The following is an 18,333-nucleotide window of genomic DNA, read 5'->3' as shown; positions in this document are numbered from 1 at the left end:
CCTCTGGCCTGACTACTCCGAGAAATCAGATATTCATCGCAGCAAACTTATCGCGCTATACGAAACCGAGGTTCAGGACAACCAATTCGACTCGCAGGAGACATCCTAGACATGGTCCGTATACCGCGGGCTCGAGGATGACTCTGAATCGACGCGCTGCGAAGGACGACACCCCATGAGAGGGTATGTATACAACCAGAGTAGCACACTAGCGGAAGATATTACTATAATCCCAGGGATCATATAACACCAGGACTATCCTCTTTGGATGCCATGGTACCCATGTAGTCCAAGACAATCAGGCCTAAAATACCCTAGGCGCCAATGTTCAGCCCACGAGGAGTATCAAAAAGTAGAAGCAGAGACAGCACAGAAACACTGGCCTGCAGAGCCCAAAAAAGCACCAGAACACTGGTATAGAGTATCAGTCAACAAGACAGGCCCAAAAATACGACGGGCGTCAAGCTTCAAGCTCTATCCCTTCCCTGGCTCTTGGCTCATGATGGACCATCAGCCTTTCACCTAGAAAGAATCAGCACATTGGCAAAGCATATCCCTCGAGAGGACAGGCCCTACAAGCCCAGGGTGCGGACAGCTGCACAGGTGGGCGTACAACGTCACGGCACGCGCGGAGACCAAAATGGAGCAAGAAGAGAGATATTGCATTTGAAGGAATAACGTACAAGAAAAACCAAACCCACCAAGAAATAGACCGTCTTGAGACTGCCCTAGTCGCTGTGTTTTCACACCACCGCTCAGCACCAGCACCAACCTCACCCAAACACCTAAAGCTTCGTCTTGCCTTCCAGCGCCCCATTCTTCGGCCGAACCTCGATCCCCTCGTCCTCTAGGACCTTCCGCGCGAGCATGCCCACGATAGGGAACATAATCGGATGGATGAACGCTTTTTCGGAGGATGCTTGTCGGCGCGCGTAACGCGCTGCTATACCTTGCGAGATAATCGCGAGCTGTGAAGCACGATGAGTTACACGGTGCACAGAGATGAGGGATGGCCACAAGGTTCCACGTGGAAAAAAGGGAACTCACCCTGAACAACATCCAACTCCTCACGAACACCATCTCCACAATCGGGTACTGCTGCCCAGTCAACCTGCAATACTCCCTCTCCAGCTCCTCGAGTGAGATCGGAACCTGGTCTCGTGGTGCGTTCTTGAAGGCGCGGATGAGTGAGAACTCGAGGGGGTCGGGGCCGGAGGTGGGGGTTTGTTCGCGGAGGGTGCGGAGGTCGATCGAGTATGGGGAGGTCATATTTGCGAGGTCTGCGAGCTAGAGGGAAGATCATAAGCACAACCGTTCGTTCACATACCAATCCAAGGCAGAGACGGAAGCAGGGAGAAGACCATGTGAGACGATACGATACGCACCGGACTCCCCAAAGTACACAACTCCCAATCCAATATCCCAATAACCCTATTCTCCGTCGGATGAAACACCATATTATCAAGCTTATAATCCCCATGCACGATCCTCAGCCCCGTTTTCCGCTCGTCAGGCAGGTTAGCCGTGTACCATTCCACCATTTCGTCGAAGAGGGGGATTTTGCCGGTGGGTTTGCCGGTGTCGATGTCGACGGCGAGGGATTGGGCGAGGGAGACGTGGGTTAGGGATTTGATTTGGCGGGGGAAGTAGGGGGTGGAGGGGCCGAAGGAGGAGAGGCCGAGGGTGGAGGGGGAGAGGGAGGAGAGGGCGGCGAGGGCGCGGATTGCGGAGAGCCAGCTGGATGGAGGGAGAAGTTGTATTTAGTCGATATAGCATGGAAAAGAGAGCGTGGAGATAGAGGAGAGTGTGGTATTAATCGTGTTTGTGAGGTCTCCTCATATACAGTGCGGTAAAGCCCATCTAGTCATGTCTGGTGTTATGCCTGTAGCTACCCAGTGCGACTCTGCAGCACGAAGGTATTTATGGATAGGAACGAACTGATTTTGAAGTGGACAATCAGGTATCCTCAGGGTACCAAAGGCTCTTTGGAATGACCGGTATCGCTACTCAGCAGTATCACAACGTTGAGTGGCGAAGATGTGGCGCGAATTCGACCACGCCACGGAGAACGTGAAAAGGCCAAAAAGAAAACCCTGGTGATCACTAATTCTCATTGACAGTAGATGGTGGGCATAGGGAGCACTGCGAATGAAGGTGTCCAAGACGAACGAGAACATTTGAACGCACCATTCCCTCCGATCCTGAGGCCCAACCTCCTCCATCCTCACATCCGTAAATATCCTCCCATCCAAGAACTCCATAACATAAAATGGAGTCCCAATAACACCTTCGTCCTCACACAGAACGTATGGTTCTGGTACAGGCACACGGCGTTCAGGGGCCGTAGTGGGTAGAACATTGTGCTTATGGATAGCGGTCAGAATTGTGTATTCACGTTCGATTTGGTGTGCCGTTTTAGAGAGGAGGGCACCAGCAGGCTTTTTTCGAAGGACGAAGCGATGGCCGGTGGAGTCGGTGAGGAAGTAGGTTGGGTTGGACTGTTCGTAAAGGGAGATGGACAACGAGTTAAGACTCGCGCATCTATCTGTCAAACGACTACGGGGCATACCTGTCCAAACTGGAATATAATTATAAGTAACTGTTGCCTTTCAAACTATCGAGTGGACTCACCTTGAACTGCTTAACCTCGACGGGAGCCTTGACGGACGGAACCTTTTCTTCGAAATACTTGTTCAGCTTGTCCACGTCGATGTTCGCACGAACCTCCCCGAATTCACCACCAATCTTCTTCGTCGAGCTTTGATCTGACATTGTACCTTTTTACTAGACGAAGTGGTAGTAGGAGAAGATAGAGATGGACGAGCAGGAGGACAAGGCAGTTCACATGTTGTGCTGTACTGAGAGCGTCTGGGGTAAAGCGCTTCCGGCTACCGGCATCCGCGAGTGCGGGGAAGCAAACATGTGTGGCAATTATGCTACCCAATAGGGCGACGGTGAGAAGAGAGCCAATGAGGGTGCTCGCCACACCAAGTCGGCACAAGTCGGATGCCGATCGGAACTTGAGAAAAGTTGAGCGTTCGATGAGGCTACTGTTTCGGTGGTGACTCCAAGGTGACTCGCACCGTTGTACGGAGAGCTTGCGTAGACGATTGCGTCTGCTCGGCGAGTTGGTGGGTTGGTGACTCGAACAGCGTAGCCAGAAATGGTCTCACAAGATGGGATCGCGGGGAGTTTGATTATTTTTGACAGGGCAAAATTTATTTATAGATAAAATAGAGAGCGTTGAAGATACAGAAACGACATTTCTGTCTTCAGTGAGGGACGTGCGCGACGTCGGGGACGACGAGGACGCGACGCCGCGCGATTCCGGAATGTTCGAGTGATCACGTGGTGGTTTACGTAATTTACACGCAAACAAAATTTCGAAAGTCGCTCGTCAGCGCTTCCCTCACTCCGTCTTCTCCCCCAACGTCAACGTCCTCCTCCCCCCTTCCCCACTCAAAACACTCCCCGTCGTCGCCATGTTCACCGCTGCCCGTTCGCTCAGGCAAGCCGTCTCCCGCAATGGCAACTATGCCAACATTCCCCGCTCCATGATCGCGAGGAACATGAACTCGAAGGTATCCGGTACGTACCTCACTTCCCGACCGTGCACGATGAAATTCCGTCCTGACGTGTTTTCGTGCTCGCAAATAGGCCCCGTTGTCGGTATTGACTTGGGTACCACGAACTCTTGTGTCTCCGTTATGGAGGGCCAGACGTCGCGTGTGATTGAGAACTCGGAGGGCGCACGGACAACACCGTCCGTCGTCGCTTTCACAAAACATGGAGAGCGTCTCGTCGGTCTCCCTGCTAAGCGTCAGGCCGTCGTGAACTCGCAAAATACCGTCTTCGCCTTCAAGCGTTTGATTGGTCGTCAGTTCAGGGACAAGGAGGTCCAAGAGGACGCGAAGCACTGGTAAGTCGTCATTCCCGTCTTGCTTTGTTCGTCACCACTGTCTCTGACAAATCAGTGTCATTGCAGGCCATTTAAGATCGTCCCAAAGTCCGATGGACGACCAGCGGTAGAGGTCGAGTCGAACGGCAAGAACCAGCAATTCGTGGGTTCATTTCATTCGTCTTGGTCATCCATAATCTAACGTTTCACCTAGTCTCCGGAAGAGCTCTCCTCCATGGTCCTCGCGAAGATGCGCGAGACTGCTGAGCAGTTTTTGAACAAGAAGGTTAAGTGAGTATCTTTTAGTCACTGTATGACTCACCGGAGTGCTCATAACATCATTTAGCCACGCTGTCGTCACCGTACCCGCTTACTTCAATGACGCTCAACGACAAGCGACCAAGGACGCTGGCCAGATCGCCGGTCTTGAGGTTCTCCGTGTCATCAACGAGCCTACCGCCGCCGCACTCGCATATGGTCTCGACCGTAACGAGAACTCCGTCATCGCTGTCTACGATCTCGGTGGTGGAACCTTCGATATCTCCATTCTCGAGATGCAGAAGGGCGTTTTCGAGGTGAAGTCAACGAACGGTGACACACATCTCGGTGGTGAGGACTTCGACGTCCTTCTCGTCAACCACGTCCTCAACGAGTTCAAGAAGGAGTCAGGCGTTGACATCTCCGAGGACCGTATGGCGATCCAGCGTATCCGTGAGGCTGCCGAGAAGGCCAAGATCGAGCTTTCGTCGACGTCCCAGACCGAAATCAACTTGCCCTTCATCACCGCTGACGCCTCCGGACCCAAGCACATCAACGTGAAGCTCATGCGTTCGCAGTTCGAGAGCCTGACTGCCCCATTGATCCAGCGTACCGTCGAGCCTTGTAAGAAGGCGCTTGCGGATGCTGGTGTGAAGGCTAGCGATATCAACGAGGTCATCCTCGTCGGTGGTATGACCCGTATGCCCCGTGTCGTCGAGACCGTCAAGTCCATCTTCGGTCGCGAGCCTTCGAAGGGTGTCAACCCCGATGAGGCCGTCGCCATTGGTGCTTCTATCCAGGGTGGTGTCCTTGCCGGCAACGTCACTGACATCCTCCTTCTCGATGTTACTCCTCTTTCTCTCGGTGCGTTTCCTTTTAGCTTTGCTCTCTGGATCTCCGAACTAACATAGGTGCATTTTTTAGGTATCGAGACCCTCGGTGGTATCATGACCAAGCTCATTTCCCGCAACACGACCATCCCCACCAAGAAGTCGCAGGTATTCTCGACTGCCGCTGACGGTCAGACCGCCATCGAGGTCAAGATCTACCAGGGAGAGCGTGAGCTCGTCAGGGACAACAAGATGCTCGGCAACTTCAACCTCGTTGGTATTCCTCCCGCTCCCAAGGGTGTTCCCCAGATCGAGATCACCTTCGACATCGACGCCGGTAAGCACTCGTCCCGTTCCTTTCCTTGTGAAATCGAGTCGCTGATCATCTTTGCTTTGTCTAGACGGTATCGTGCACGTTAACGCTAAGGACAAGGCCACCAACAAGGATCAGTCCATGACTATCGCTTCCTCGTCCGGTCTCAGCGACAAGGACATCGAGCGCATGGTCTCCGACGCTGAGCAGTACGCCGAGACTGACAAGGCCCGCCGTGACGTCATCGAGGAGTCGAACAAGGCTGAGTCTGTCTGTGCCGACACTGAGAAGGGTACGTCCTCTTTTCAGCATGTTGACCCCGCCTCCTGATGACTGACCTCTTCCTGATCTTCTCTAGCTATGAACGAGTTCAAGGACCAGCTTGACCAGACCGAGAAGGACAAGGTGACCAAGCACCTCGCTGACCTCCGCGAGCTCGCCGCGAAGGGTCAGGCCGGTGACGCCTCCGCCACTGCCGATGCCATCCGTGAGAAGATCAACGAGGCCCAGCAGGCCTCCCTTGGTCTCTTCCAGAAGGTGTATGAGAAGAGGAACGCGGAGAACAACCCTCCTTCTGAGGAGACCCCCAAGGAGGAGAAGAAGGATTAAGTGCCTCGCTGAGTGGTGCTCGGTTCGTTCTTTGACTCTTTCCGTGGATTCTTCTCGTCGTGTTCGCTTTCGTTCATCGGACATTACTAGCCTTAGTGTCCCCCCTTCTTCCTCGCGCATGCATCTCTGCTCCTCATCGCACCTTACTTAGAGCCTCCGGTTTAAAAGTACCCCCTTATATCGTCGCACGCTTTCTTCCCCCCTTTTTATGATATGTTACTCTACTCACGCTTATACATACGTACGCCCACAACGCATCCCCATCCCCCGCTCTCCACGCACCACTCGACGCCCTTCACCCTTCAATATCATCCCACCGCCGATTTACTTACATCTTCATATCGTCCCGACTCGCATCGCACCACACAACCCCCGCTCAGTAGTTACCATTTATCACTTTTCCGGCCTCGTCCTTTATAGTCGTCTACATATACTCGTACTCTTCATGCTTCGTTCATGCTATGTAGTTGACAGCTCCCCCGACGTATCACTGCTTTTTGCTTTTTTTTTGCGATTGAGACATGAGAATTTGTGTTGATCGTCTGCTTTTGAGGGATGTGTGAGTCTTTGAGTATGGATAGTTACTGGATTAAAAATTCTGCGTCTGCGTAAGTCGAAGGCGGACGAACTATTCGAATTCGTGGCTAGCTACAAACAAGTGGGCCACATTGCTTGACGCCACCTGCCCCTGAGCAAGTGCGACTCGATATCTTCCCGTCTCGACGACGACGAGGACTCATCTCGTTTAATGGTCCTTTCTTGCGACGCATTCTATGCTATTTTCGAAAGCTTGATCTACACGCTGTGAGAATATCCTAGGCCTATCTGCTACATCGCCTGTTGCATGAATTTGCACGCGTCGAGAACTACTATCTGGGATTCAACGCGAGCTGCAGCTGCCACGAATCGACGAACGTTCACGTCCAGAACGACTCCCTTGAACTTATCTAGACCTTCTTCCCTTCGTGTCTTACCGTCTCTCTCTCTTTGGAGCTCCAGGTCGGGCGACACTCGACCGCCAGGATTTCCGCGCCTTGAACTCCTTTCGAGGTTTGGACGAAGCTTTCACTCTCAGATTATCGCACGGTGTCCTGTTTCTGTGATGGTTGCGCCGGGTATGAACGATCACATGAATGATGGTGGAAAGGAGGTGAGTGAGACGTTGGGAGCTGTAGAAGGTACGTCGACGTGAGATGGTGGATTGGGTTGGTGGAGATACCTATGCTTAGAGTAAGCGAGACGTTAACGATGGCCTTTTCTTCTTATTCGTGCAGGATCCACGCGTTCATCAGCGTCAGAAGACATTGGAGGATCGACTATTACCTCTGGATCAGTCCCAGCTCAATCGTCCTCGTCGGCACCAACGGAGACGAAAGTAGCAGAGACAGAGGCGTCGCCGCTGGTCATGCAAATTGTGGTGCGGCGAGACCTGCTTGAGGTGTGCACTTTCTCTCGATTCGGCCTTGTGGTGAGCCTGAGTAGTCACATTTTGTTTATATGTGTCCGTGTAGGCGGAAGGATGGGGTGTAGGACCGTTGATGGCGCAGGTGGCGCATGCAACTGCCGCTGTGAGTACAAGAGGCCGAGCTCCGTTCGCTTTTCTCTAATGTTAACGGTGCATTTGGAGTGAACAGGTACTACATGAAACAAGAGAAAGGCCAGAAACAGTGGAATATCTTGGGGATTTGTTGAGGATGAGGAAGGTGAGTACAGTATATTCCGAATTTCATAGTACTTGGACGTTCCTACTTATAGGGACGATCCTTGGTGATAGGTAGTTATGCAGGTATGCTCAATTTCGTGTCCATTGCCTGGTCTTCTCACCGAGTCTAGTTGGTGCCACCGCCACACTGCTACTGCTAATCATCAACATGTTCAGACTGCAACGGACGCGACGCTCCAAAAACTAGCCACCACACTCTCCTCTTCTGAGCCTCCCGTCCCTTTTCACCTATGGATCGAACAGCCAGAGAACGTGCCTACGTGTTTGGCTTTGGCGCCGAATAGGGCGAGGGACGGTTCTGAGAGAAGTAAGAAGGTGAAGAAGGCGTTGGATAAGTGTGGATGTCGACTGTGGAAGGGGTAGATATGTGGCGACCGGCAGAAATTGGGCAGTGCAGTGATGTGCTGGGAGTAGGCAGCAAAGTCGTCATCATTGCGCAGGCTGGCTTTTAGGGCTTGCGATGGGCCGAGAAACTTGACTTGTGTGGATAGCGCACGAATGTTTGCACCGCGATAGATGCGAAGGTATGATTCCCAAAATAATACAACAGCAACTTACAACGACTGCTTGACTATACATGAGTCATGGTCCTCCGGACAAAATACAATTATTCTCTCATCGATACCTCTCTCCCGCAACACATTCGGGTCTTGAGTGTGAGACAATGGTGCAGGCCAGGCAGATAGACGACGAGATGTTTGTTTTGCCGACGAGATGCTCAGGAGCCTAGTACATCTCGAGTGACATCCCGTCGTGGATCTCGTAATCGGCGAGCGTTATGTGGTCTTTGTAGATCGTGTACCTGTGTTTGGAATGGGGTCGGCGAATGAGTAAACAAGATAGACATTGGTGGGATGTGGTCGAACAGCGGAGTTCGAACGTATATGAGAAACGCACCATTTCTTCAGCTGGATCTTCGAGCTGTCAGTTCCCGTCTGCGCAGCGATGAGCTTCTTCAGATCGCCAACAGTGTCGTCCTGGCTGCACTTCACGCGGACTATGTGGTTGGTCGCATTTATTGCACCACGCATGAACGAGATGGAGGAGATGTTGATTAGCTAGAGAATAGGGTACAAACGAGAAGGGGGATAGAGGGTGGCGACGAATCGTACCTTTGCGACCGAGACGATCGTTCGCGATGATCTGTATTATGATGAGTTCTGTTATATATATTACTTGATAAATGAAGACTTACTTCGATGAGAGGCATTATGCAGAGACAAGGAGAGTGCGGAGACTGAGTCGAGGAGAGAAAGCAAGAGAGATGATCTTGTAGATCTGACTCGCGACGTCAGATCGGGACAACTTGAAGGTCAGATAAGATAAGATCCTCCTTGTGATCGCCACTTGATCTGTGCCACGCTCGCTGTAGTACGTTCAGTCGGTGGAGTCTTCAAAGCTTCACTATAACGATTCATAGGGAAAGCAGACCAGACATAGCGATGGAAGTGTAATGTTACGAGCTCTCATTCTCAGAATCAAAGCGGAGAAGTAATATCTAATATATCTACGGAGGCTCATGAGGGGAAGCGTAAGTTCTGAGCCAATAATCACAACATCTATGTAAACGGAGCGACGACGTCGTGAAGGGAGATGTGATTAACGAGGTCTTGGTAAAATAAAGCAAGGGGGGTTCATGTGAATGGGAAGGTTTGACAGATACAGGTCGTGAGTTTGGATTTGAATAATATGGAACGCTCGAATTGAATCCACTCTGTGGAGGCGTCGGAGGTATGAAAGCGTGGTTGGTAAGAAATGTTGAATGGGTATGCACAGGTATAGCGAAGTGTAAGATGATGAAGCAATGAGTGTACAGGAATGGCGTTGTCCAGGGCTAGTGGGTCTGGAGGCGTAGGTAGTATGGGGCTGATTCCTCGGGGTAGTTTGGTATCTTCGTATACAGGTCGTCAATATTTGATGTCGCGATATCTTCTATAGACGGGTATAATGCGAATCAGCACCGGTGCGACGTATAAAGAGAGTACCAACTAAGATGAACGGGACAACAAAGAAACGCACCTCTTAAACCCACAACACACCCACATACTCAGTATCACCACACAGATCCACGTAACCACCGTTGCCGTCAGCACCATCCATACCCCATTTCCAAAATGCACCTCAAACGTCCCTAACGTTACACTCTTCACTTTCTGCCTCGCAATGACCACCAATGCCAGGTCTGCCGCGAACACCACGCTGCTCACGAGAGCCGTTATGATGCTCAGAATGAGTGAGACGACCCAGGGTGCGGTCCGGAAGAGGCAGCAGGTGAGGAAGACGGGGAGCATGGTGAGAAGGGAGAGGGCAGCGGAGATGGGGTGCAGGATGAGGAGTACGGTGAGGACTTTGAGGACGACGGAGACGAGGGAGGCTTGGCCTGTTAGGTCGAGGACAGTTTGAGGGATCGTGTAGCCGAGGGCAGGGCCGAAACATTCGCCATCGTTGCTGAAGAGCGTGGGGGCGTCTAGCGCGCTGCAACGTACAGTCAGCAATCAGTTTTTCTATTGCAACACGTTCGGTCAAGGTAAAGAAGAGAGCTAGGGCGTAGAGTAGGTATAGCTTGTTCCTCGAGCAGAACAACTTACCTCGTTATACATAGACCCCATACACCAAACCGAATCTGCGTCCCGATGCTCGTCTCCGGTTGCCCATCCGCTGGAACAGCCTGTATCTCGAACAGATAGATAGCTTTTATGATGGGCATACAGATGCCCACGAGCAGAAAAATTATGAACGCTCCGAAGAGCAGAAAGCCGAGGAGAAACGCCTGCCCTGGGTGGAAGAACTTGTAGGCCCTGGGTGTCGTGCCTCCCTCCTTGTCGACTACAGCTTTCCGACGGAAACGGTTGTACCAGGCCATCGTATACGATGGTTTAGGTGGGGTATGGTACGGGGGGACAGGTTGCTCGAAGTCGAACGAACTGCGATCCGACTCGTCGAGCAGAGGCTCGAGGAGCGAACGCGAGGTCCTCGTCTTGAATAGGGTACCTATTGTGCCTGCGTGGGAGTACAAGTGACGTTTGGGGGTGATATGCCAAATATAAGTCGAGACGTGGCAACCGTGTGTCGACTAGAACGAACTGTCAAAAAACCTGGAGGAATGAGTGGAAGAACGGACAAGGCGATGAAAAGGCGGGGAAAGCAGGTGAACAGCCTGGCGAACGACGAAGTCGGCTCATACTCGCTTATTTTGCTGTGAACAACGCGCTCCACTGAAAGGGTTCATCATTCTTGGGGGTTTTCCCGATGCTCTTACGTTCACCCCGTCGGGCCAGCAGATTGATCGTATTTTCGCGTGGCGAAGGGGATGGATATTACCTGGCTCAAATGTCATAGATGTAGAGCACTCGAAGGCGAGATCGAGCAGGAATGAGCATGGATCAACCTGATTTTCGCTGCTTTTTCCAAGGGTATTTTCTGTGTATCATCGTGGACAGCCAAGAGCTGATTAATGATTGTCGCGAACTGGGAACAGGCGAATCGCGATCTTCTTGATCTTCTCGCTGCAATGGGACATCGGGAGGAGGCCACGTGCACAGCCGACGTTCCGTCATCTCCGCGACTCCGAATTTCAGCCCCATACTCTGTATACTTGCTTTAGCCTGGCCATAAACACAGGTCAGTCTATATTCTTTGATTTTACGATTCATGCCCCAGGTCTTTCGTCTTTGCATTCTTCTGGGTATTGCTGCACGACAGGACATGTGATAGAGCGCCATGCATGACTGAGCAATGCTGCCTCGGGAGTGGAATACTACCTCAGCGCCGGCCGTCGACGTGTATCATTTATTTTTCTATGATCCAGAGCATTCGCTAATACTGGCTGTCTCATTCCTACTACATAGGTCTTTGGAGCATTGGTCTTCATTGAGTTCAGCTCGTGCACTGCGCTCAATGCTCCCCCGCGCCTTCCCTTCGCACGTTCAACCGTTCCGATCCTTTATTTCTCGTCATTATTCAATCTCTCAACCCCCGTTACCACGAACAATACTCAACCAGCAATGGGTCAAATCTCATAACTCACGTATAACTGCTCTATCAACTCTTCAATTCAGGCAGATCCACCACATATCTTGCCTCCCTCACCTCCATCCACGCCTCTTCTCTACCTCCTCACCCTTGCGCGACTCAAGACAGTCTCAAGAGCCACATAATGACACTACAACACCTACACACACCAAATCACAGCATAAACCGTCCTCTTCTCTCTCTCCTTTCTCTCCCGGCCGCACAGGCATCGAAGATGGACAAGCCGAGGGCGTCTCACGCGCCTCGTCATTCCGTAAAATCGCAGCCTTAGCCACCCCAGAACGCAAACCACTTCTCACAGCGGTTGGCCTGCTACTCGTGTCGTCTGCCGTAACACTCAGTATCCCATTCTCGGTCGGAAAGCTCATCGATTTCTTTACGACCCCGGAACCCGTACGTCTGTTTCAATACGTCGATTTGTAATGTGCTAGGGTTGTTAACGATTGCGTGCTCATGAATTTGTATTCGGTGGTGTGTGTTGGGCGAAGTGTAGACTATACCGATGGGCTTGAGTTTGACGCAGGCATGTGCGGTTCTGTTGGCTATTTTCACTGTTGGTGCACTCGCGAATGCCGGAAGGGCGTTTCTCATGCGTATATCAGGTAAGGCCCTCTCGTCCCGTATTGCCTCATCTCCCTTCGAGAACTTCTCTACCCGCGTAATCCACATATTCTCATTGTACTAACGCCCACCCATTTTCATCAATGAAGGCCAACGGATTGTTGCTCGACTGCGTCAACGATTATACGGTGCCGCACTCCGGCAAGAAGTTGAATATGTGGAGAGAGGCGAGGGAGATGTCTTGAGTCGGCTCAGCGCGGATAGTAGCATCGTCGGCGAAAGGTGTGCGGCCTTATACCTTTCCTGACCGCTGCGGTACTCGACCATCGGCAGCTCGTAGGATTCGGTGTGAAGATGATCCCTTTGCTAACTGCGTCCACGCTTTTTCTTTGTTTCTTGGTAGCGTTACCCAGAATCTTTCGGATGGATTGAGGTCAATCGTGATGTCCGCTGCTGGAGGTGAGTAAATAACTGCATCGTTTCTCTGAACCGCCTGCCCATGCTTCATGCCGCTTTCCGCCACACCTCACTTAACTCACAAATCCTTGTCGGTATCTGGCAGTCGGCGCGATGTTTTATATCTCGCCACAACTAACGCTGCTTATGCTCAGTATCGTTCCACCTATCGCTCTTGGTGCTGTAAGTTCTCCTCTGTTAATTTTCTCGCTCTTTCTACTCCTTCCCTTCTTCCCGCATTTTGCCCCTGTGGCCCATAGGGCTTTTCGAAAATTGCGCCACATTTCTCTCTTTTCGTCTTGTCTTTATCCAGCGCCTATCCTATAACACCACTGGTCGTAAACTGACTTTTCTATTGGCTGTGTCGCGAATTTTTGGCTTGGTCGTGGTGAATTTAGGTGTTCTACGGTCGATACCTCAAGAAACTCTCTAATAAGACGCAGGAAGCTCTCGGTGAAATGACCAAGGTTAGTCTCCTAATCGCTCTTCTCCACCCATCCCTCGACAGCTTCTCAACATTTCTGTCTGGGCGTCTCAAACTTGTCGTCCACTGTGTCATCCATAAACACTCAGGTTGCTGCCGAAGCCCTCTCCGCTCTTCGAACAGTCCAAGCCTTCAATGCACACCATGCAGAAGAGAAGAAGTTCAATGTGAGGTCGGAAGAGGTGTTCAAGTTGGCCAGGAAGGAGGGTATCGCGAGCGCCATTTTCTTCGGGAGTACGGGCTTGAGCGGGAATGTCGCGTTGTTGGCGCTTCTGGGGTATGGTGAGTTTTGACTTTCTTCCTGCCGATGGGGTTCTCCGTTTAGGCGACGATTGGCTTTTGGTGGTCACTGACTGCCTATTCTTTTTTTCGTGTGGCGTGTGGCGTTCGGTTATAGGTGGCTCACTCGTCAGCCGTGGATACATTTCTGTCGGTGATTTGACGAGTCTGATGATGTATACGGTGTACGTCGGGAGTGGAATGCAGATGCTGACGTACGTATTCTCGCACACTACCACACATCTGCATGTAGGGTCTGACTTGGTTTTTGTAGATCTTTCTTCGTGAGTAGTCTTCCCCAATGCTTCAATATTAAAACTCGACGTTCATTCTCTGTGGATGTGATCCTTCTTAGACCTCAATAATGCGCGGCATCGGCGCTGGCCAACGTATCTTCGAACTCCTCGACCGCCGCCCTGCTATCCCCATGGACCCCAGCCACCCGAACACCGTCGTTCTCTCCCACAACCGCCGTGGATCCCTCCGGTTCGAGAACGTGAAGTTCTCGTACCCGAGCCGCCAGGGTATCGAGGTCCTGAGCGGGTTCGATCTGGAGGTGGGAGTGGGTGAGAGCGTGGCGATCGTGGGGAAGAGTGGGAGTGGGAAGAGTAGTGTGCAGAGTTTGTTGTTGAGGTATTATGACCCTGTTGGGGGGAGGGTCATGTTCGATGGGCAGGGTGAGTTTTCACCGTCGTTCTTATTTATTTATTGCTACCAAGTTCCGCATACGTTTTACTGATTAAATTTGTGGCGCAGACATCCGTGAATTCACGACGACTTCATGGCGGAATGTCATTGGTGTTGTCCCACAAGATCCGGTCCTCTTCACTGGCACGATCGCGTCGAACATCGCCTATGGGAACGAGGACGCGACGAGGGAGCAGATCGAGGCGGCGGCAAGGGAGGCGAATTGCGAGTTTGTGTGGGGTTTGCCCGAAGGCTTTGATACACCGAGTACGTCCTTCTCCCTGGCTGATTCATTCCATCAATTTCTTATTGGGTTTGGGCGGATTTCACACAGTTGGAAGGTTGAGCTTGAGCGGGGGTCAGAGACAGAGGTTGGCCATTGCCCGTGCGTTACTCAAGAAGCCTGCGATCTTGGCGTTGGATGAGGCAACAAGCTCCCTGGATGCTGCATCGGAACATAGAGTGAGTCGTATTCTTATTCCACCTTGTCTCGATTCACTTTGGATGCTGATGTGGCGTGGCGTGTGTAGGTGAACGATGCGGTCGACAAGATTCTGCGCGCAAGGAATACGACTTGTTTGTTCGTCGCTCACAGGTTATCAACGATTGCGCGAGCAGAGAGGATTGTTGTATTGGAAGGTCCGTGCTTCTGTCGCCTTTCCTCCTGGCTCTGGCCCCCTGATCGATTTACTTTATATATTGTAGACGGTCGTATCACCGAGACCGGAACATACAGACAGCTGGTACGACCTTATCATTCCTTCGTGCACATATCGTACCTGTAACGTCGCTAACATTCTGAACCACAATCTTCTGCAGGTCAACCGCCCCAACTCTCGCTTCCGAGAACTCATGGCCGCCCAGCTCAGCGCTACACACCCAGTTGAGTCCGTAGACCGTGCGTCAGAGACTGAGGATGTTGTCGAGGAGAAAGGGGAATCGGAAGCAGTGGGTGACGTGAGAGAGCTGAATGAGCGAACGGAGAGGGACAGCGTGGCTGAGATACGCGCGTAGGTACGGTGGCGGGGTTCCTTGGATTTTGGGTGTTCTACGTAGTATGTGCCTTTGCGACCGTACTGCAGGGTTTGGGCCTACTGTTGTTCCATTCTCATCGGGGTCTGGAACGCAATGATCAACTGAGAGCAAAATCTAGATAATATGAGGACACACATATTCATAGAGCGTTAAGGTGTATTATTCGTATTTCTCTGGGGCATCAAGGTCGTCGGTTGCGCTCTCCCTAATAAACAACTCGTTAACCCTTTGTGTCTGGCCCACAATTGACATTGATTCAGGGGCAGACGTCAACATATCACTCCAAGCTGCGCAGAAAAATATGTACACCCTTTGTATGTGGGATCTTGAAAGATTGACATATCCTCTTTGTTCAGAGAAAACCAGTCGCAGTCTGTGATCGGTGTCCTATTCAATTGAGACTGGCGCTGAACACCAATCTTATCAATTCCTTCTGAAGAGTCGCGTTGAAGAGTAAGAACTCTTGTGACCGACTTGTACTTCCTCCTGCATTCCGCCTTGATCGTGAATTACATAGGTATTATCATTCGTAGACGTAGGTAGGACATTATAGGGCGTACAGGAGCATTGAACAGTGATGAGTCATCATATGGTGGCGTTACGAGGCATAGAGGTAGAATGGGACGAGAGAAAACAGTCATACATACAAGGGATAAAGATACTACTCCGAAGGACCCGACACGCAGAAGAAAGAAAAAAGAGGAAGGAGATAGAGAGTGGAGAGCGAGGAGAGTGGAGGCATTGTTCGTGTCACCTCTGACGCTCGATTATTACCTCAGCGCATATCAAAGAAAGAAAAAAAAACTTCCAGACTAAGTTAGTCCGATATGAATTCATCTCAACAAAGTTCCGTCAAAATCAAGGAGCGCGGGGATCATGACATCCCCACAAGCAGCTTCAACCTTTCCACCCCATTCTCCGGCGTGGTCCATGTGAAGCCGTTGAAAGCGTGCCTTCTGAGTAGGTAGTCAACCCGCTTCACACCTGCCCTCCTCTGCTCCGTCTCCGATGCGGGATGAGCTTTGGTCCGCTTCGTGTATGCCTTTGCCACATCCGTCTCCTGGGTGGCGTTGAGCCTTCCCCATTCTTCATGTGTGATCGGAGTATGAAGATGAGCGTGAAGGGAAAAGATCACGTCGCCAACCGTGATGTATGGGAGGGCGGGACGACCACGGAGGGGCGGGTTGAGCGACGAGCCGGTGATGGAAAGGTCAAGGGGCCATTGGGGAAATGCGTCGCTGACGATTCGCAGACGCAGGGTCTCGGGGCTGGTTACTGCTTGTTCCAATTCGTGAGCCGTGAGCGGAACAGACTGTGATGGATTGACGCGTCGTTGGACAGATGGGATGTGGCTAGCGAGATCAAGAATAATATATTGAGGAAGAATATCCCCATTGAGCAAGTGGTGGATCTGTGGAGGGGGCAATTCAGGAGGTCCAACAAACATCCAACCTCCATAGGGCGAGTGGTGAGGATTCGCGTCCCTCGGGTATCCCGGGCCCCAGACGGGGTCGACGAGAGGCCGAACAAATGCATGGTCGAAAGACGGCCGTCTACCGTCGGGATAAACAGGGCGGGTGTTGAAGTGAGGGTAGGGTGGGTAAGGTTGTGGTGTGGATGCTCGAGGCGTCGGAGGAGCGTACCCTGGGCTACGTGGAGGAGCTCGCGCATGCCAGGAATTTCTACGACCTCTTCCGACTTCTGGAGGGACCAAGTAGGGAGCGGGGGGAGGAAGGGTGGGAACGTAGGCGTTGGGAGGGTAAGCGAACGGGTATTGCGGGTAGTTAGCCATCGTGTGTTGTTTGCAACTCGACGCTGGCTAATGTAGGATCAAACAGAAGCGGATGGAGAAGGCGTGTGAGTGTGCGGTATTGTGCTCAGTGGAGGAAAAGGCCTTTGGCAACCAAGTGAAGACTCCGTTTTATAGGCAGCGGACGAGCCTTGCTAGGGTGAGTCAGGCCCAGACGCCTGAGAATATGCAGTACGCCCCGGAGCCAGGAAGAACAACAGAAGGAAGCAGGCGAAGCAAAGAGGAACCCGCCCTGAGAAGGCAATGCGGAGGGTTGAATGGAGGTCGTAGCACGCCCTGCGAGCTATTTTTCATGGTTGTTATCAACATCGGATGACGATCAAAGCACTGCGAAGAACGGGTTGGCTGTGCTGCATATCATGCTGATGGGTCAGGGTGATGATCGCAATTTCACCACCGCCTCGAGCTCATTCGCAGGAAAGGTATCACAGAAGACATCCAGCGATGACGTTGACGACCCAGATTCAATAAGCGAAGACTCGAAGGAGATTTATACGTCCTTGAGACAGACTTTGTAGATTTCGAGGAGGTCTGAACGATCTGAACAGCTGAAAGGCTGCTCACGGAAGAGTTTAGTTTCCGAACCATCACGGCATCTTCCGTGAATGTGGGAAAATATCCCGTTCCTGGCCCAACCACGTAAACGGTAAAAGATCACCAACTGCAAAACAACTCCCTGTTCGGAAAGTCACTATTGCTGCGAGCCCTGACCGCATATTGAGTACCAGCCTTTTTGATGTACGTGGGCGGATGCTCGATTTTTTTTGCTCGACTTTTGTCATAAGTATGCGCTGCCTAGCATCAACGTTATTACCAACTTGATGCCAGTGAAAGGGCACTCCCTGTCACGAACTCAGATGTAGACGATACCTACCAACTATTTTGACTGAAAAATAATGATAAACTGAACTTCTGTACTCCCGAGGCCGATGCCCACATAAACTCCCCACACTTCCGACCATACTACAGCCGTACGCATCTCGCCGGCAGCGGGACATGGGTAAGATGATATCTATCTTTGAACAATGCTTCGAGGTCCCTCGACAGCTCCACTCGAGTATGAACGTATTCTCAGTTTGTCCATAAAGCACATCTATCACTTCTTGATTTTTCAAGAGGTCCGAACTCAACGGAGCCTGGGTTCAAGCACACCTTGGTATTCTTCGAGCCGCAACTGGAGTGTTATCACACGATTCTCGAATCATCGTGTTCCGCGCCTCACCCCGCGCCCCGCCCCATACCCCACTCGAGGCCCATAACTCCACGGTCATGATAGATGAGCGGTCTGGGCGATTTGAGTCGGCGGATTGTCGTCCTACCTGAGTGAGGACTCCTTCCGAATTGCGCTGTGGGGTTAC

General features: G+C 51.7%; 6 protein-coding genes across 6 annotated transcripts; 2 read left to right on the top strand and 4 right to left on the bottom strand.

Annotated features, from left to right (window-relative positions):
* Positions 1–652: 652 nt before the first annotated feature.
* Positions 653–2,873, bottom strand: STEHIDRAFT_86792 (protein kinase subdomain-containing protein PKL/CAK/ACAD). The gene is made up of 6 exons (XM_007310009.1): positions 2,632–2,873; positions 2,570–2,578; positions 2,188–2,498; positions 1,386–1,737; positions 1,048–1,287; positions 653–968 (listed from the first exon to the last, which is right to left on the bottom strand). Exons 1-6 carry the CDS (start codon positions 2,770–2,772, stop codon positions 786–788), a joined length of 1,236 nt encoding a protein of 411 aa, XP_007310071.1. The 5' UTR covers positions 2,773–2,873; the 3' UTR covers positions 653–785.
* A 556-nt stretch (positions 2,874–3,429) lies between these two features.
* Positions 3,430–6,386, top strand: STEHIDRAFT_142545 (heat shock protein 70). The gene is made up of 8 exons (XM_007310008.1): positions 3,430–3,588; positions 3,658–3,919; positions 3,986–4,061; positions 4,113–4,189; positions 4,245–5,020; positions 5,081–5,323; positions 5,388–5,591; positions 5,658–6,386. Exons 1-8 carry the CDS (start codon positions 3,483–3,485, stop codon positions 5,906–5,908), a joined length of 1,995 nt encoding a protein of 664 aa, XP_007310070.1. The 5' UTR covers positions 3,430–3,482; the 3' UTR covers positions 5,909–6,386.
* A 321-nt stretch (positions 6,387–6,707) lies between these two features.
* STEHIDRAFT_150320 (ubiquitin-like protein) lies at positions 6,708–8,891 on the bottom strand. Its single transcript, XM_007310007.1, has 7 exons — positions 8,827–8,891; positions 8,744–8,774; positions 8,529–8,628; positions 7,543–8,433; positions 7,420–7,476; positions 7,183–7,346; positions 6,708–7,086 (listed from the first exon to the last, which is right to left on the bottom strand). The coding sequence occupies exons 1-4, from the start codon at positions 8,839–8,841 to the stop codon at positions 8,358–8,360; spliced, it is 222 nt and encodes a 73-aa protein (XP_007310069.1). The 5' UTR covers positions 8,842–8,891; the 3' UTR covers positions 6,708–7,086; positions 7,183–7,346; positions 7,420–7,476; positions 7,543–8,357.
* A 329-nt stretch (positions 8,892–9,220) lies between these two features.
* On the bottom strand, positions 9,221–10,769 carry STEHIDRAFT_86784 (uncharacterized protein). The gene is made up of 3 exons (XM_007310006.1): positions 10,220–10,769; positions 9,651–10,106; positions 9,221–9,563 (listed from the first exon to the last, which is right to left on the bottom strand). Exons 1-3 carry the CDS (start codon positions 10,492–10,494, stop codon positions 9,539–9,541), a joined length of 756 nt encoding a protein of 251 aa, XP_007310068.1. The 5' UTR covers positions 10,495–10,769; the 3' UTR covers positions 9,221–9,538.
* A 1,018-nt stretch (positions 10,770–11,787) lies between these two features.
* Positions 11,788–15,388, top strand: STEHIDRAFT_142542 (uncharacterized protein; the record flags this gene model as incomplete). Its single annotated transcript, XM_007310005.1, has 16 exons — positions 11,788–11,830; positions 11,869–12,056; positions 12,157–12,265; positions 12,374–12,506; positions 12,628–12,683; positions 12,787–12,863; positions 13,079–13,147; positions 13,254–13,446; positions 13,562–13,658; positions 13,718–13,727; positions 13,799–14,120; positions 14,200–14,397; positions 14,465–14,592; positions 14,661–14,769; positions 14,836–14,873; positions 14,950–15,388. 16 exons carry the CDS (start codon positions 11,788–11,790, stop codon positions 15,142–15,144), a joined length of 1,965 nt encoding a protein of 654 aa, XP_007310067.1. The 3' UTR covers positions 15,145–15,388.
* Positions 15,325–16,959, bottom strand: STEHIDRAFT_172333 (uncharacterized protein; the record flags this gene model as incomplete). The annotated part of the gene is made up of 2 exons (XM_007310004.1): positions 15,325–15,399; positions 16,055–16,959. Coding segments are annotated over 2 exons (980 nt in total), but the record flags the coding sequence as incomplete, so codon positions are not given.
* Positions 16,960–18,333: the final 1,374 nt, after the last annotated feature.

Source organism: Stereum hirsutum, assembly GCF_000264905.1.
Source record: "Stereum hirsutum FP-91666 SS1 unplaced genomic scaffold STEHIscaffold_19, whole genome shotgun sequence".
Lineage (NCBI taxonomy): Eukaryota > Fungi > Basidiomycota > Agaricomycetes > Russulales > Stereaceae > Stereum > Stereum hirsutum.
Note: the sequence above shows the minus strand (reverse complement) of the source record. Positions and strands in the feature narration are given on the sequence as shown.

Coding starts and splice junctions, on each gene's coding strand:
- STEHIDRAFT_86792 (XM_007310009.1), bottom strand. CDS start 2,772: ATGTCAGATCAAAGCTCGACGAAGAAGATTGGTGGTGAATTCGGGGAG. Junction 1,738..2,187: donor CCTCAGGATCGGAGGGAATG/GTGCGTTCAAAT, acceptor CCCTCCATCCAG/CTGGCTCTCCGCAATCCGCG. Junction 969..1,047: donor GGAGTTGGATGTTGTTCAGG/GTGAGTTCCCTT, acceptor CGTGCTTCACAG/CTCGCGATTATCTCGCAAGG.
- STEHIDRAFT_150320 (XM_007310007.1), bottom strand. Junction 8,629..8,743: donor CGATCGTCTCGGTCGCAAAG/GTACGATTCGTC, acceptor CCAACCACATAG/TCCGCGTGAAGTGCAGCCAG. Junction 8,434..8,528: donor AAGATCCAGCTGAAGAAATG/GTGCGTTTCTCA, acceptor TTCCAAACACAG/GTACACGATCTACAAAGACC.
- STEHIDRAFT_142545 (XM_007310008.1), top strand. CDS start 3,483: ATGTTCACCGCTGCCCGTTCGCTCAGGCAAGCCGTCTCCCGCAATGGC. Junction 3,589..3,657: donor CATGAACTCGAAGGTATCCG/GTACGTACCTCA, acceptor GCTCGCAAATAG/GCCCCGTTGTCGGTATTGAC. Junction 5,592..5,657: donor CTGTGCCGACACTGAGAAGG/GTACGTCCTCTT, acceptor GATCTTCTCTAG/CTATGAACGAGTTCAAGGAC.
- STEHIDRAFT_86784 (XM_007310006.1), bottom strand. CDS start 10,494: ATGGCCTGGTACAACCGTTTCCGTCGGAAAGCTGTAGTCGACAAGGAG. Junction 10,107..10,219: donor TGGGGTCTATGTATAACGAG/GTAAGTTGTTCT, acceptor TGTACGTTGCAG/CGCGCTAGACGCCCCCACGC. Junction 9,564..9,650: donor GTGTGTTGTGGGTTTAAGAG/GTGCGTTTCTTT, acceptor ACCCGTCTATAG/AAGATATCGCGACATCAAAT.